This window comes from Tachypleus tridentatus, chromosome 7, assembly GCF_004210375.1.
Source record: "Tachypleus tridentatus isolate NWPU-2018 chromosome 7, ASM421037v1, whole genome shotgun sequence".
NCBI lineage: Eukaryota > Metazoa > Arthropoda > Merostomata > Xiphosura > Limulidae > Tachypleus > Tachypleus tridentatus.
The window spans coordinates 85,221,629-85,237,281 of record NC_134831.1 but is presented as its reverse complement, the minus strand read 5'-3'; the positions used below and the strand labels follow the sequence as shown (position 1 = coordinate 85,237,281).

At 36.8% G+C, this 15,653-nt stretch overlaps 1 protein-coding gene across 1 annotated transcript in view; it reads left to right on the top strand.

The window, feature by feature from the left end:
- LOC143256089 (T-cell leukemia homeobox protein 3-like) overlaps positions 1-15,414 on the top strand; it is a 58,234-nt gene extending 42,820 nt beyond the window's left edge. Inside the window, exon 3 of the mRNA XM_076512810.1 lies at positions 11,842-15,414. Coding sequence (XP_076368925.1) covers positions 11,842-12,112 — 271 coding nt within the window. The 3' untranslated portion in view covers positions 12,113-15,414. The remainder of the gene's footprint in view (positions 1-11,841) is intronic.
- The last annotated feature ends 239 nt before the right edge of the window (positions 15,415-15,653 follow it).

The following is a 15,653-nucleotide window of genomic DNA, read 5'->3' as shown; positions in this document are numbered from 1 at the left end:
GAAACATACAAGAAATATGAACAATTCGTATGGTGGTGTAATTACGTAAGCGCCGAAATAAGAACATGTAACTGGCTATTAAATCTAGTTATGAATATAACACGTTATACAACCTTGTTGACTCGGAACTACCTTAATATTAGGGACTCAGTAAACAAAAGTCACCTGTGTGTAACTCGACGGGAGTTAAATAGTTTTTACGTGGAAGTTACTGCTACTTAATAATTTTAGTTTTTATACAAAAACCAATTAGATTTATTGGTCCATGACCACGTGAAACAAAAAGAGTTACATTGTCCTTGTTGGCCTGATTTCGGCGAAAACAACCGACTAGTTGGTTCTCACACTGTTCACTGAGACCCTAATTTTACATACGGAACAGGAAAACGTATAACGTTCTACCATAACTTTCGAAACTTAAATATAAATAATTATTAATCCGGCTGTAAAGACAACGAGTTCTTTAATAGTTGTATAAATGTGGAAATTTCAACTAACCAAATTTCTTGATTGTGATTTCGTCAGGAGTTCATTGATACGTTGGACATTTCGGACAAACCGAGTGTTTTAGATGTATTATCACTCAATAGTTGACACGCTCAGTGAACGTTTCGGCCAATCTAAATGTTTGCATCTTCCTCGATAGTTTCGGCAGTCAATGCATGCTTGTCATGAACTGATTTACACAAGTCAAGTTGTCGTCAATATTATCCTACGTTTTGTTTTTGAAGTATACAGAACTATATTTCTAAACAATATTTTTTTTGTAAATTACATAACGTCCATATCATGTTAAAGATAATACGTTTGAGACTTATTTCGAGTTATAGTAAACAATCGATTTTCAAAATGCTGCATTATTCCAAGAATCGATTTTCGTAATGAATATAATGCTATCTCATAACGTGTGAAATTTGAAGTTTTCAACATTTTCTTCACGGACTATATTTTACTGCGTTTATTGTTTGTAGTTAAGCGTAAATATACACAATGGGCGTTACCTGTACTCTACCATTCGTAATCTGAGGATCGCGGGTTCGAATCCCTGTCACACCAAACATGTTCGCCCTTTCAGCTGTGAGAGCGTTATAATGTGACGTTTAATCCCACTGTTCGTTGGTAAAAAAGTAGCCCAAGAGATGGCGGTAGGTGGTAATGACTAGCTGCCTTCACTCTAGATAGCCCTCGTGTAGCTTTGCGCGAAATTCAAAAAGAAACAAACAAATAAAACTCTACCAACCAGGGGTATCGAAAACTGGGTTTTACCGGTAAGTCCGCAGATGTGCCTCTGGGGAGGTGGGAAATTGGAAAATATGTTAATCGTTGGGTCACTGTATATTATTATAGAAGGAAGCCCAACATGAATGAAGGGTGGGATAGAAATTAAAAAAAAAATAAATTGGACCAGTTCTTATACGTAAAAGTCAAGTCTTTAATTAAAAGTTAATAAAATAGTGGACCGATTAGAGTACTGGGGTGGTCCTCAGACTCCCCCATTGAGAGAGAATCTTATATACAAAGGATAGACAAGGAAGAAACGAAGACGAGAAAGCTTTGATTCAAAGCTTAAAAGCTAATCTTATATCAAATATAATGTTGAAATGAATATTCGAAGTTTAGTTTTAGGACTAAAAGTACGAAAAAAAAAAAGCGAATGGAAAATTTTCAACCTTTTTACACATTTAAACAGCCACGTCACAGAATAGCATGGATTCAAGTATACTCGTCACTAATATTTTACTACAGTGAAAAGACAGTGTGTGTCTTATAGTAAAGCCTTATTGGGCTTTCTGCTGTGTCCACGGTTTGAAATCGAACCGTAGATTTTAGCGCGGACTTACGAGAGAACTCCCAGAACAGAGGAAAGAAAGAAAACTAGATATTAGTATCTGTCGCCATTAAGGTTTTTTTTTTTGTTTTTAATTTTTTTTTTTTAATTTCTGCGCTAGCCGTTTCTAATTTAGCAGTGTAAGTTACACGTAGGCTAGTCTGCGCCAGCCGTTCCTAATTTACCAATGTGATTGAAGATTAGAGGGAAGGCAGATAGTCATTACCACCCACCGCCAATTCTTTGGCTACTCTTTTACCAATGAATATTAGGATTGACCGTCACATTATAACGCCCACTACTAATAATGCAGAACATATTTAGTGACATCACTTATCGATCTTTAGGCCCTTTGAATAAATATCAACATAATATAAATAACAGACAAATATCTTTAGTGGAACAAAAAAAATACAAAAATGGATTGAAATATTATAGAATAAAGCGGTACTAAGCCTAATCTGACAGCTGGTGGTTAGTCGAGCGTTCTTCTTATCTAGGGATTTTACAAACACTTTTTTTTTGTACACACCTGAATGGAGACGTATTTCTGCCCTTTTCAAGTACGCTTGTGGTACGTACAGTATAGTTGACCGAGTAACTTGAAAACTATTGTCGAATAGTTTAAAGACAAGCTTGTAACAGTCTTCAATTAATTTCGATATACGATATGAAACAAGAACATGCAAAAACTAAGCCTAATAATGATACGTTAGAAGCTGCGGGCATTCACCCGTATTCATCTGCTCAGTAAGCACCTAATGTCCGTGTGTCTGTCACCAACTCAAAGTTTTCAATATTTTGACCACTTATCACCATAAAACGTTGCTAAACCCCAAGAAAATCCCGAACATTTTTACTTTATCATTTTTTTTTAAATTTTGAGACGTTTCACTTTACTTTTCTCCCTCTGTCAACTATCTTTGTACGTGCTCTTCGAACTCTAATCGTCATGAAAGTTTCAAGTGTTAGGGTGTGGCCCAGACAATTCAGAATACTGAAACATCCAAGTTACACTAATTTCAGGAAATTAACCACTAAGGGTGACTTCCAAGAGAGTATTGTTAGTATTCACAGATGGTGAAGGCCCGGCATGGCCAAGTGGGTTAATCTGAGGGTCGCGGGTTCGATTCACTGTCACACCAAACACGCTTGCCCTTTCAGCCGTGGGGACGTTATAATGTTACGGTCAATCCCACTATTCGTTGGTAAAAGAGTAGCCCAAGACTTGGCGGTGATGACTAGCTGCCTTCCCTCTAAGCTTACACTGCTAAATTAGGGACGGCTAGCGCAGATAGCCCTCGTGTAGCTTTGCGCGAAATTCCAAAACAAACAAAACACATGGTGAATGGCACACAGACGCACGCCGTCCCGCCATCCTCGTGAAGCTAACGAAATAAACTCTGCATATAGAAGTTGTACTAGCTTTAATTAATCTTTCCACGAAAAAAAAAAAAAAAAAACGAGTTAAAACTATCGGACGACAAGTTTAGAGTATTAAAATACAAGTATTATTAATATGTTTTTGTTAATTTAATATTCAAACAAATCTCGCTATTTAGATACCAAGTAATTTCACTTCAGCCCAGATGTGGACACGTGGCAACTGTATATTAATTATATTTGCTTCCAATGGAAGCTGCAACATACTGATTTGCTAAACGTTTTTGTCACGTGACATCAGAGCTGTCTCTCAATAACACCTAGAACAGCGATTCTGTCCAATAGCACACACTGTTTTCTTATACGCGCCACGGTAAACCACGAACAGTCTCAACTATTAATAGCCAACTTCTGTTCAACAGTGGTATTAATCAAACTCCTATTTCTCCTGAGACACACCTTGAGCGGGTAACTCATACACAAACGTTGTGGGTGGGGGTACGGGAACAACTAGAATGTAGACGAATTACACTTGTAGAATAAATATGTGACGATATAATAAATAAATTCAATGCGTTATTAACAATAAAAATGTTGGACAATGATCCAATCATATCGGTACGCTGTGTACACGGTATAATTCATGATAACAAGAAATTCACTTGAAGTAAAAATGTATTCTGGGGACGGCTGGTATGGGTATTAGAACTTTAATTATAATAAAGTACAGAACAACGTTTTGACCTTTCTAGGTCATCTTCAGGTCACCTAAGAAAATTGCAACGTTTGTCTGTACTATATTTTAATTAAAGTTTTAACACCTATAGCAGCCGTCTTTATAATCCACGTGTACGCGATTGCATTTATGTTATCACATGTGCGATTATGTATCATTTCATGGTTGTTTCTCGAGTCATTTCTTTTGACAAAAAGGGTTAGTGCTTGTAGAAGTTATATCATTTCCGAAGCACATCCATCGTATGTTATAATGGAAGGAAATAGTAGCGTAGCAATTTATTATTATCTGTATAAGTTTATAAACAAACTAGTTTATTTGTTTTAGAGCCAAATCACATTGAACTATCTACTGTATCCACCGCAGGGAATCGAACTCTAGATTTTAGTGTTCTAATTCCATATATTTACCTCTGTCCCATTGGGGGACAGACATAGATAGGACACAGAAAAGAAAAAAAAAATATTATTAAACTGATTCCTCTAGGTGGCGCCTAAAAAGAGTAAACAAAAATCGTTACTAACACTGAACTTGATATACTAACCTATATAATGTGTAGGTACTTGTTCAAAAGAGGGAAAAAAATGTTTTTATTTGGTGTATAATTGGTCCATGTTTTGTGAGGGTTGCGTTTTTTATCTCAATATTTTTATGTACGCATTAATAAATAAATATACATGTAAAATGCGAAAACTGCCCGTGAAATTCTTGGTAACTGGTTGTGAGGTATGATCTTTATCCGATAATACTGAGTTATTAACGTTATTAACATATGCGGAGTTCTTAAATGCGACATGGCTTAGATAGGGCAAAAATCTCGAAAGTACACGATCAACTGCCGAACCTTTACGAATGGAATCTAGAATGTATATGGTTATTAGTCTTGCATGAGCTCTCGCTGATCGCCAGTAAGTAAAATGGCTAGAAAAAAAAAAAAAGAAGAAAAAAGCTGTAATTTGGTGAATGTACGTTCTGTTATTATAAGTATGGTACGAACATTTCATGCTGTAATTTGGTGAATGTACGTTCTGTTATTATAAGTATGGTACGAACATTTCATGCTGTAATTTGGTGAATGTACTTTCTGTTATTATAAGTACGGTACGAACATTTCATGCTGTAATTTGGTGAATGTACGTTCTGTTATTATAAGTATAGTATGAACATTTCATGCTGTAATTTGGTGAATGTACGTTCTGTTATTATAAGTATGGTACGAACATTTCATGCTGTAATTTGGTGAATGTACGTTCTGTTATTATAAGTATGGTACGAACATTTCATGCTGTAATTTGGTGAATGTACGTTCTGTTATTATAAGTACGGTACGAACATTTCATGCTGTAATTTGGTGAATGTACGTTCTGTTATTATAAGTACGGTACGAACATTTCATGCTGTAATTTGGTGAATGTACGTTCTGTTATTATAAGTATGGTAGGAACAATTCATATTTCCCTCCGTTTGTGTAAGACAAACTCTATATATAATGTTTAACACAACTTTAATATAGCTGAGGACGATGGTGGTAACTGTGTCTGTATAGATGGTAACTGTGTGCATACTGGTGGTACCTCTATTCATAGAGCTGGCTAATGTGTCTATGTAGCTGGCAACTGTATCCATGTAGCTGGTAACTGTGCCTATATATCTTGTAACTGTGTCCATGTAGATGGCAAATGTGTCTATATAGCTGGTAACGGTGTCCACATAGCTGGTAAATGTGTCTATATATAGTTGGCAACTGTGTCTATACAGGTGCTAACTGTGTTCACATAGCTGGTAACTGTTCTTGGAAGTAAGACCACATGGCTGGCAAATATTGCTATTTATCTGTGTATCTGGTAATTGTGTCCATATAGCTGGTAACTATGTCTGTACAGGTAGTACCTGTGTTTGCATACCTGGTAACTGTTCCTGAAACTATGAGCACATGGCTGGTAACTACTGCTGTCGCTGTATGTATCTGGTAATTATCTGGAAATTATATGAATACGGTCAGATGTTAGTGTGAGTCTGATACACTAGGTGTTATTATATGACGTAATGAGTGGTAACTATAGGATACGCTAGAATATGACAAAGTGGTGAGTGCCAGATATATCAAGTGGTAACATACGAGTTAGTAGTAGATATTATGTACATCAGGTGTTAACGCATGACTTAGTGGTACGTTTAAGATATGCCAGGCGTTAAAATGTGACGAAGTGATGAGTATTAGGAATGCTAGGTGTTAGTATATGGCTTAATAGTTTGTATAATATACATTAGGTGTTAGTATATGACGTAGTGGTGTCAGATACATAAAGTGTTAGTATATGACTTAGTGATGTCAGATACGTTAGGTGTCGGTATATGACATAGTGACGTCAGATACCTAATGTATCTGATACTTACCACTAAGTCATAAAATAACACTTAATGTATCTGATATATTACGTATTAACGTATGACTATGTGACAAATAATACGTTTAAAAATATATACCTACGTGTTGCACTTCGAAGATCGTATAATATTACTCAATATACGTATATATGTTGTTGTGTTTTCGACTTTTAGCTGTGTTTTTAAATGCAAATATTACTGTGCGTATAACACTTACATCAGCGCGAATAATAAAAGTCGCGAATAAACGTGATCAACATGTTAATTTAATTGGAAACACCTGCTTAAGTATTAGAATAGCAGCAAGGAACGTTTCGCCTAAACCGAAGGAATCTCTCATGTGTGTAGGTAATTACGTGTAAATTAGACGTCTCAGACACTGATGTTAACGTCTTTTGGTATTCCTTGTACCAAGATGGTACTGACAGCCATTTCAAGGATAGAATCTCGCAAAAAGAAAACAAAAATCGATAAACAATTACACGAGTGTAATTAATACATCTGTATAATTAGAGATACCGCACAGAGTGCATACAATGAAAGAACTAACCCTCTTCAATTAGTTTTACAATTTATACACAATCGTATAGGTAGACCGTCGTCAATCTGTACTACCCGGAGATATAATTAAGCGGCCGGCTTTTCTAAAGTAGTAGAGAGCTTTAAGTTTATATTCGACATTGTCGGTGACCTTTGACACGATTCTCATTTCATGCTCTCGTTTTGCATACGTAAATACAGGGTTAACAAAATTCGCAAAGTCACGGTGATTTAATAACCTGATTGTTGTTAAAATAACATTGTTTTAGGATATATTATTTAATTTATACAACCTAGAGAAATAAATCTATACTAATTTAAATACTCATGTATGTGTGTATGGTATATATATATCATATATATATCAGATTAATTCGTTATCTCCCAAAAAATTGGGTACTTAAACTACAGAACCGTTCACTTTGTGTAAGAGAATTGTAACAATTTTGTCAATGAATTACTTTATATTTATATGACTTTGTAAAATAGCATTATTCGTATTAAGTTTCTCACCTTCTGCTTGTTAAAATAGCATTACAAGGCTATCGTGTTTCTACGTCTATGTGACTTATTATAACATACCTCAAATGAAGTCATAACTATTTTAAAGACTCTGAGATGTAAACAAGAGTTGTGTTAGTGAGTTAAGAGGATAAGATTAGAATTTTTTTAAATAGAAAACGATAGATTCTCAAAATACCAAACTGATCAATAATCAATTTCTTGGTTTACAACTTCAATACTTCGCCATTACATCGTATCACATTACACCTACATATTTAAGGGGCCCGGCATGGCTAAGCGTGTTAAGGCGTGCGACTCGTAATCTGAGGGTCGCGGGTTCGCATCCCCATCGTGCCAAACATGCTCGCCCTTTCAGCCGTGGGGGCGTTATAATGTGTCGGTCAATCCAACTATTCGTTGGTAAAAGAGTAGCCCAAGAGTTGGCGGTGGGTGGTGATGACTAGCTGCCTTCCCTCTAGTCTTACACTGCTAAATTAGGCTAGTAAAGATAGCCCTCGAGTAGCTTTGTGCGAAATTCAAAAACAAACATATTCAAGGCTATCGTATTGTCGTTAAATTGTCAGCTCTGTTACATATTTGCAAGTTCTATATGACACGATTAATCTGAAGCCAACGACCATTAATTTCCTCAAAAAAACAACAGCTTACATCACTGTCACGCAACTTAATTTGTCATTGCGCTTGACGTAGTTTTTATTCTAGCAACGTGAACATTAAGAAATAACTAAATATAATTTTATTGCTAAGTGTTGATACAAAAACGCGTGTTGTCTCGGAATCGATTTACCATGATGTTTGTTTCTTATTAAGCACAAAGAGCTGTCTGTGCACTGATCACCGCAGGTATCGAAACCTGCTGTCTAACAGTATAAGTCCGCAGACATTCTGTTGTGCCACTGGGGGTGGGCTGGGGTAATCCTGATGCATAAATCGCTCGTATTGTCCTAGAATCGATTTCATCACATTGTGAACAACGCGTTTTCGAATTCTGCGATTCGTCATCTTTGAAAGGTTTCACACAATACTTGTAGACAGATATACATATTAAAATTACTTGAATTTATAACTACAGACTAGTATAAAAAAAGGACACTTTTCACAAATATTTTCAAGAGACCAAATGAAACAAGATTAGATTTTAAAAAAAAACACCAACTTTTTAATGTGGCATTGAGCATGATAATTACAAATATGTACTTCACAGTTTTTATTATTTTTCAAAACTTTTGGCGCTGTCTGAAGGATGGAAGACATTTCCAAGGAAAACAACAAACAACTTCAGGTTAATGTTGTTGTCTTTTTTTTTTTGGGGGGGGGGTATCTCCTCTATATATTTTGAATTTTCGTGAAGTTACAGGAAGATTATGTGAACTAGCCGTCCCTAATTTAGCAGTGTAAGACTAGAGGAAACGCAGCTAGTCAATACCACCCACCGCCAACTCTTGGGCTACTCTTTTATCAACGAACAGTTGGGCCCCCCGCTAGTACAGCGGTAAGTCTCCGGACTCACAACGCTAACATAAGATGTTCGATTCCCCTCGGTGGGCTCAGCAGATAGCCCTACGTAGCTTTGCCATGGGAAAAAACACACAACGAATAGTTGGATTGCCCGTCACATTATAATTCTCCCCACCGCGAGCACGTTCAACGGGAGGAACTGGAGAGCTAGTTATGGACTGATTTTAAATTATAATATCTTCTGACGTTCAAAGATTTTGAAAAAGGCGTAAACTGAAATGGCGGGTAGAATAAAAAATAAAATAAAGGGTTCGATTCCCCACGGTGGATATAGTAGATAGCCCGATGTGGCCTTGGTAAAAGAAAATTACACACACAGAATAAAGAACAAATCTTTATTTGAAACCATTTCTCGTCTTCCTTGTAAACGAAAGTATTTCACACACATTTTAAAAACATTTTTAGTCGGGTAACAGACAAAGTGTCACGGTCGCTAATAAACCCAACATTAAGAGAAAATCAAAGCCTCAAATGACACGGTCTTTAATCAAACAATTAATTGATGACTGATTACTGTTCTTTTTTCCGTCTTTGCTTATTACCCACCGGTGGCTCAGTTTGTAACGCTAACTACAAGATAAGAAAAAATTCAATTCTCGTGGTGGGCAGAGCAAAGATAGCCCATTGCGTAGTTTTGTGCTTAAAAATAAATAAAAATTGCGTATCGGTTTCAGAAGTGTGAGGATATTTATTTTTCATGTTGCCATTACCGGAGGACAACCTTGTTTGTGTACACTTATCAAGGCACAAACTTCTACAATTCTAATGCATACGCACGAGTACATTGGTGACCTTCCCTTCCATATTCATAAGCTCGGCATGGCCAGGTGGGTTAAGGCGCTCGACTCGTAATCCGAGGGTCGCGGGTTCGAATCCCGGTCCCACCAAACATGCTCGCCCTTTCAGCCATGGGGACGATATAATGTGACGGTCAATCCTACTATTAGTTAGTAAAAGAGTAGCCCAAGAGTTGGCGGTGGGTGGGGAAGACTAGCTGCCTTTCCTCTAGTCTTACACTGCTAAATTAGGGACGACTAGTGCAGATAGCCCTTGTGTAGCTTTGCGCGAAATTCAAAACAAACAAACCCTTCCATGTTCACACATGTCAGTCATACTCTTCAGTGTATACCGTTCACAACTCAAACACATAACTCATGAGTGTCTGAATATGTTCAATAGCAGGAGAGTAAACAGAGAGAATAAAAATCGCAGTCAGTCTAACACAGTTGTTAACGATGATTCATGTACGACAGTTAAACGCTTTTATTTTATATCCCCGTGTGTGAGGTCGGTTAATAAACTTACCAAAGGTGTTTCTTTATTATTAAACGCAAAACTGCGCATTGTTCTCTAGGCACTACAGGTATCGAAATCCGATTTTTGGCGTTATATGCTCGCAGACTTACTGCTAACGCCCGCGTCGCGCTAAACATGCTCGCCCTCCCAGCCGTGGGGGTGTATAATGTGACGGTCAATCCCACTATTCGTTGGTAAAGAGTAGCCCAAGAGTTGGCGGTGGGTGGTGATGACTAGCTGCCTTCCCTCTAGTCTTACACTGCTAAATTAGGGACGGCTAGCACAGATAGCCCTCGAGTAGCTTTGTGCGAAATTTCAACAAAAAAAAAAAAAAAAACTTACTGCTAAGCCACTGGGAGACTATACAGTCTTCTTTCTTACTTTGGACAATGTAATGCGTTTAGTATTTTTTTACTTCGTCTGTTTTCTTAACTTGTTCTTTATTTCTTATACAATGTATCAGTGTGAGATGATATTAGATTAAGTTCCTGTAACAAGAATAACATTGTATTATGTAAGTTTTTATAAAAACTCGCACGTAATTAAAAACAGTTTTTGTTTAATGTAATCGAACTGTGGTTATAAAATCCCTGCACAAACGGATACAACAGTCGATTCAACTGAATCAATCAATTAAGCTTTTATTTTAGTATTAATGACAGTATGAAAAAGGGGGCGTGGCGTTTATTTGGTAAATTGGCTCAATTTTAATATTTGCAGATTTCGCGACGTTACTAATACTATAGCGCATTTTACTCTTCTCTGTAACAGATGGTTGTTTGCCCTTTTGTAGCATATGTTTTGTCTGTTTCAATATAATTATTTCTATAATTTATATAATTTTTTATTTGTTTTGAATTTTGCGCAAAGCTACTCAAGGGCTATCTGCGCTAGCCGTCCCTTATTTTACAGTGTAAGACTAGTGGGAAGGCAGCTCTTCATCTCCACCCAACGCCAACTCTTGGTCTACTATTTTACCAACGAATAGTGGAATTGACCGTCACATTATAACGCTCCCACAGCTGAAAGGGCGAGTATGTTTGGTGTGACGGGGATTTGAACCCGCGACCCTCAAATTAAGAGTCGAGTGCCTTAACCACCTGGCCATGCCGGGCCTGGTTTGTTTTGAATTTTCACAAAGCTACACGAGGGCTATCTGCGCTAACCGTCCCTAATTTATCAGTGTAAGACTAGAGGGAAGGCAGCTAGTTATCACCACCCACCGCCAACTCTTGGTCTACTATTTTATCTCTAGTCTTACACTGCTAAGTTAGGGACGGTTAGCACAGATAGCCCTCGTGTAGCTTTGCGCGAAATTGGAAAACAAACAAACATATAAACCGACGAATAGTCGGAATGACTGCCACATTATAACGCCCCCCACGGTGAGAGGGATTGGAACCTGCAACCCTCAGACTGAGGGTCAAGCGCCTGAACCATCAGACAATGGCAGGGAAACTTGAGAATACTACATTGTTTAAACCGTGTTTGCCTGTACATAGCCGTATTTAACATATGTACTGTGCATAGCCGTATTTAACATATGCATTGTGCATAGCCATATTTAACATAAGTATTGTGCATAGCCGTATTTAACATATGTAACCAAGTCTTGGTATCATTTCAGGAGACAGACAGCAGAGGAACGAGAGGCCGAACGACAAGCGGCTAACCGGTTAATGATGTCATTACAAGCCGATGTTGTTTCCAAGACGATCTACGAGAATTCTCGAGATCAACTGTGCCTCAGCAGCCCTTCCTTACACGCGTTACAGAGTCTCCAGCCCTGGTCCAGCGATGCGGCAGCGTCAGTTGCCGCCAGTGTTGCCCATCATCAGGCACCTGATAGGTCGGGCGCTTACCTGGCAGCGTCTTCTTTTCCGACCCCTATCTGTTGAACATCTTCCGGGAAGACGGTAGCTACAGGCTTTGGTTGTATTCTTAAACGAAACGAGATACTTTCGATTCGTTTGAAAATAAAATTGAATAGCAAATCTCCATTTGTAAGCAATTGAATTCGATGAACTTCCAAATTAAGCCTGAAAAGAGAACGTGTACCTAAAGACATTTTAAAATGTTATTTTTCAGACACTAGTTGAGCTTTCTATAACGATTTTCCTCTAAGAAAGCAATTACACACCTTTCAGGTGTGAGTCCTGAAGAGGTGCGTTGGGCAAATTTAATAACCTAATATCCTCTGTGGAACAGTTAACGTACATTTATGTTCTAGCAGATATCTGAGTAAGCGTGGAATAACAATACTGTTGTATGCAAATAGTTAACGTATGTTTAGTGTTTCAGAAGGTGTCAGAGTAAACATGGAAAAACTACTGTTTTATGCAATAGCTGGTATATTTTTAGTGTTCCAGAAGATGTCTCAGTAGACTGGGGATAACGTTGAATGATATTATTAAGTAGCGAACAAAAGTGTTGTGGTCAACTTGGAACGATATACTATAGTTCTATGGAACAATTGAAGCGCATTTATTATTCCAAAAGATGTATTACTCAGCTTGGAATAGCAGCAATATTGAAGAAGAGATGACGTTCTTGTACTGTTTCAGATGCTCTAATTAACTTGTTCTAACAATGTTGTTATGTGTGAGAACTTGTTATAACAATGTGACAGAACTTATTGTAACAATGTTGTTAAAACTTAACTGCAGCAATGCCAGAACTATTGTAGTGTTCTTTTTTGGCACATTTTAAGTACACGTGTACTATCATAAAATGACATGAACCTTTCAATCTAAATGTGTTATTATGTCAATAATTTCGGTACATATTAAGAACACAACAGAAAAGAATTTAAACACATGAGAGAGATGACGAACGGGTGGTGAACAGTTATTGTATTTCTTTGTTTTTATCCTGTATAGCGACAAGTTTATGTCCATCTGTAGACTACTCACCGAACCTGCCTGGTGAGTTAAGTATTGGCCAGTTGTTTTACTATTAAGTGGGAATATATATGTGCATGAACAAGTCGTTGTACTGTTCTTCCATAGTGTACTATAGTAAACTGCACGATTCGACACTGCTGCTACATAGCCAAATTTGTTTGGGATTATCTCGCTGTAAGGACAACAGGTCGGTATTATCGTTGTCCTAGTGACAAGTTACCTAGGAGATACAACGGTGTTGCTATAAGGTAGAATGTGTAGGGGATTGTCTCCATCTATGGACAAGAGGTTGAACCTCTATTCCAGAGTGTACCCCGTGAACTGAATGATACGACAGTGGTGACACCTAGCGTGATTTGTGTACATATGCAGGATTGTTTGATGAAGAGTGGACTGACCCTTTATTCATTCCCAGACTGGTAATGAGAGAAATATATTTCCATCGCAGCCTGTTGACATATGATAATAAACAACTAAAACAACAGAGGGACGCGAAGATAACGTATTGGTCTCCGCTGTTTCCGAAACAACAACAAAAACAGCCTGTAGATAGACGTTTAATTTAGCTATAATTAATTTGAAATATCCAGAAGGTCATACTGTTTTACATAAATTAATTTGAAAGTAAGTGGTGATTCTTCGCGTATAAACAGAACTTTCACTACTTTACTCTAAAAGTATGTATGTACGTTGTCATCAAAACACAGCTAGTGTATCAATGTTTCTCTTAACTCATGTTTCTAGTTAACATACCATTTAGTTTATACAGTAAGCATACTTAAGATATACAGAGAGTTTAACCAAATACATATGGTGTCTAAAATATATTGTTTTGATTTTATTTCGAACGATTCTATAATGAATTCATTTGTTTCTCATGTTTGAAAGTGAAATTGGTGGCGTATAACTTTCCGAACTATTCATCTATACTGAAGTTAAAGTATCGGAACGACATTCAACTCGAACTTCGTGATGTTTAAAAGTCACATAAAAAAGTCATAAGTGCCAATATTGAGTTGTATTTCTGAAGCTCGAACATGTACTTTCCCGGTATAGCAGTGAGCCTACGGATTTACAACGTTTAAATCAGGGGTTCGATTCCCCTCAGTGGACTCAGCAGATAGCCCGATGTGGCTTTGCTATAAGAAAACACAAACATGCACACTCGAACATATAATTGGACTAGGTTTACTTTGCGCTTATTTTTAGGGTCATTTAAGGTTCCACGTTTATTGAAAAGAACATTTTTTCATGCGTATGTTCCGGACTCACACCTATTTTTTCATTTTTATTTTTGGAAAATTGTGTAGGATTTTTGGCTAATCCAAAATTAGTGGGTCTTTATCATCATTTCTAAGTTTATCCTGAAGATTCGGAGTTATCCAAGTATTCTGATTGGTGTAGGATTTAGGCTCACTTCAAAATTAATTTGGGATTGTGTAGGGTTTAGTTTCATCTGATAAATTTGTGAAAATTCCAATACTGATTCCACATGTCAAAGGTTATGAAAATTAAAATTGAATTTTTATCAGTTGCAAATTCTAAAAGACTATGCATTGCTCGTTCTCTTCTTTAGCCGAATTTTTCAGATTTTAAATAATTAAAATGATACGTTAATTCTGGGATACGAAAACGATAAAATCCCACACAAATAGCAATAAAACTAGTTTATGTAAATAACACAAATTTATGCGTTCAAGGTTTCGTACTAGTTATGGTGGTATCGCTATGCTTACATACTGCATAGTAAGCAAGAAAAAATGTAAACTAGTGATTGGTTATAAGGGCAGGTGCGACGTATTAGAGAGCTCCTTATAAAGTTTGTCAGAGCCAAAGGAAATAATGGAAACGATTACTAACATTTCGCGTATTTTACGTATTTTTCGCGTAGTGAATGTTATTAGAGCTATTCTAATACGAAGAACGAGTTTGTAGGTAGGATGTTATGATTAGGTTCTAGCTATATATGCATATAATTAGCATACCTTCGTAGGCAGCTCTCTGTCACATGAGATATATTATCTACAAGCTTTCCGCATAGAATGTTTGTGTTCAAACTTCGTGTTCGTGAAGCATAGTTAACCTGATGAAATTCAGCTATGCTGTTTAAACAATTAGTAATACTGATAAAAACGTACTCCGTATAAATACGAACGTTTAGATATTTTAAACAATAATTCATAGTTAGTACTGGAGTAGTTATTGGCCATTATACTGTATATAGTAGGATAGTTATCTATGTAAATAGTGTTGTGGTCACCCATTGTTGGTACATCGACCAATAAAGAAATGTTTGTATAACCAATCGCAGTAAATGTTGTGTGACTTTTTCTCAATCAGTGTACTTATACAACACTTACCTTAACGTGACGCTCAACTAAACCAATATAACAGACATTCTCATTGGTCAAAATTTGCTTCTTTTGTAGGTTTAAATGCAGCCTTTCATATCGTTCCACATTCTTGCTGAAAAAAAAATTTAATAAAGATGCTTGCGATTTAGTGTTGTCTTTATTTATATTTTACTCATGAACAA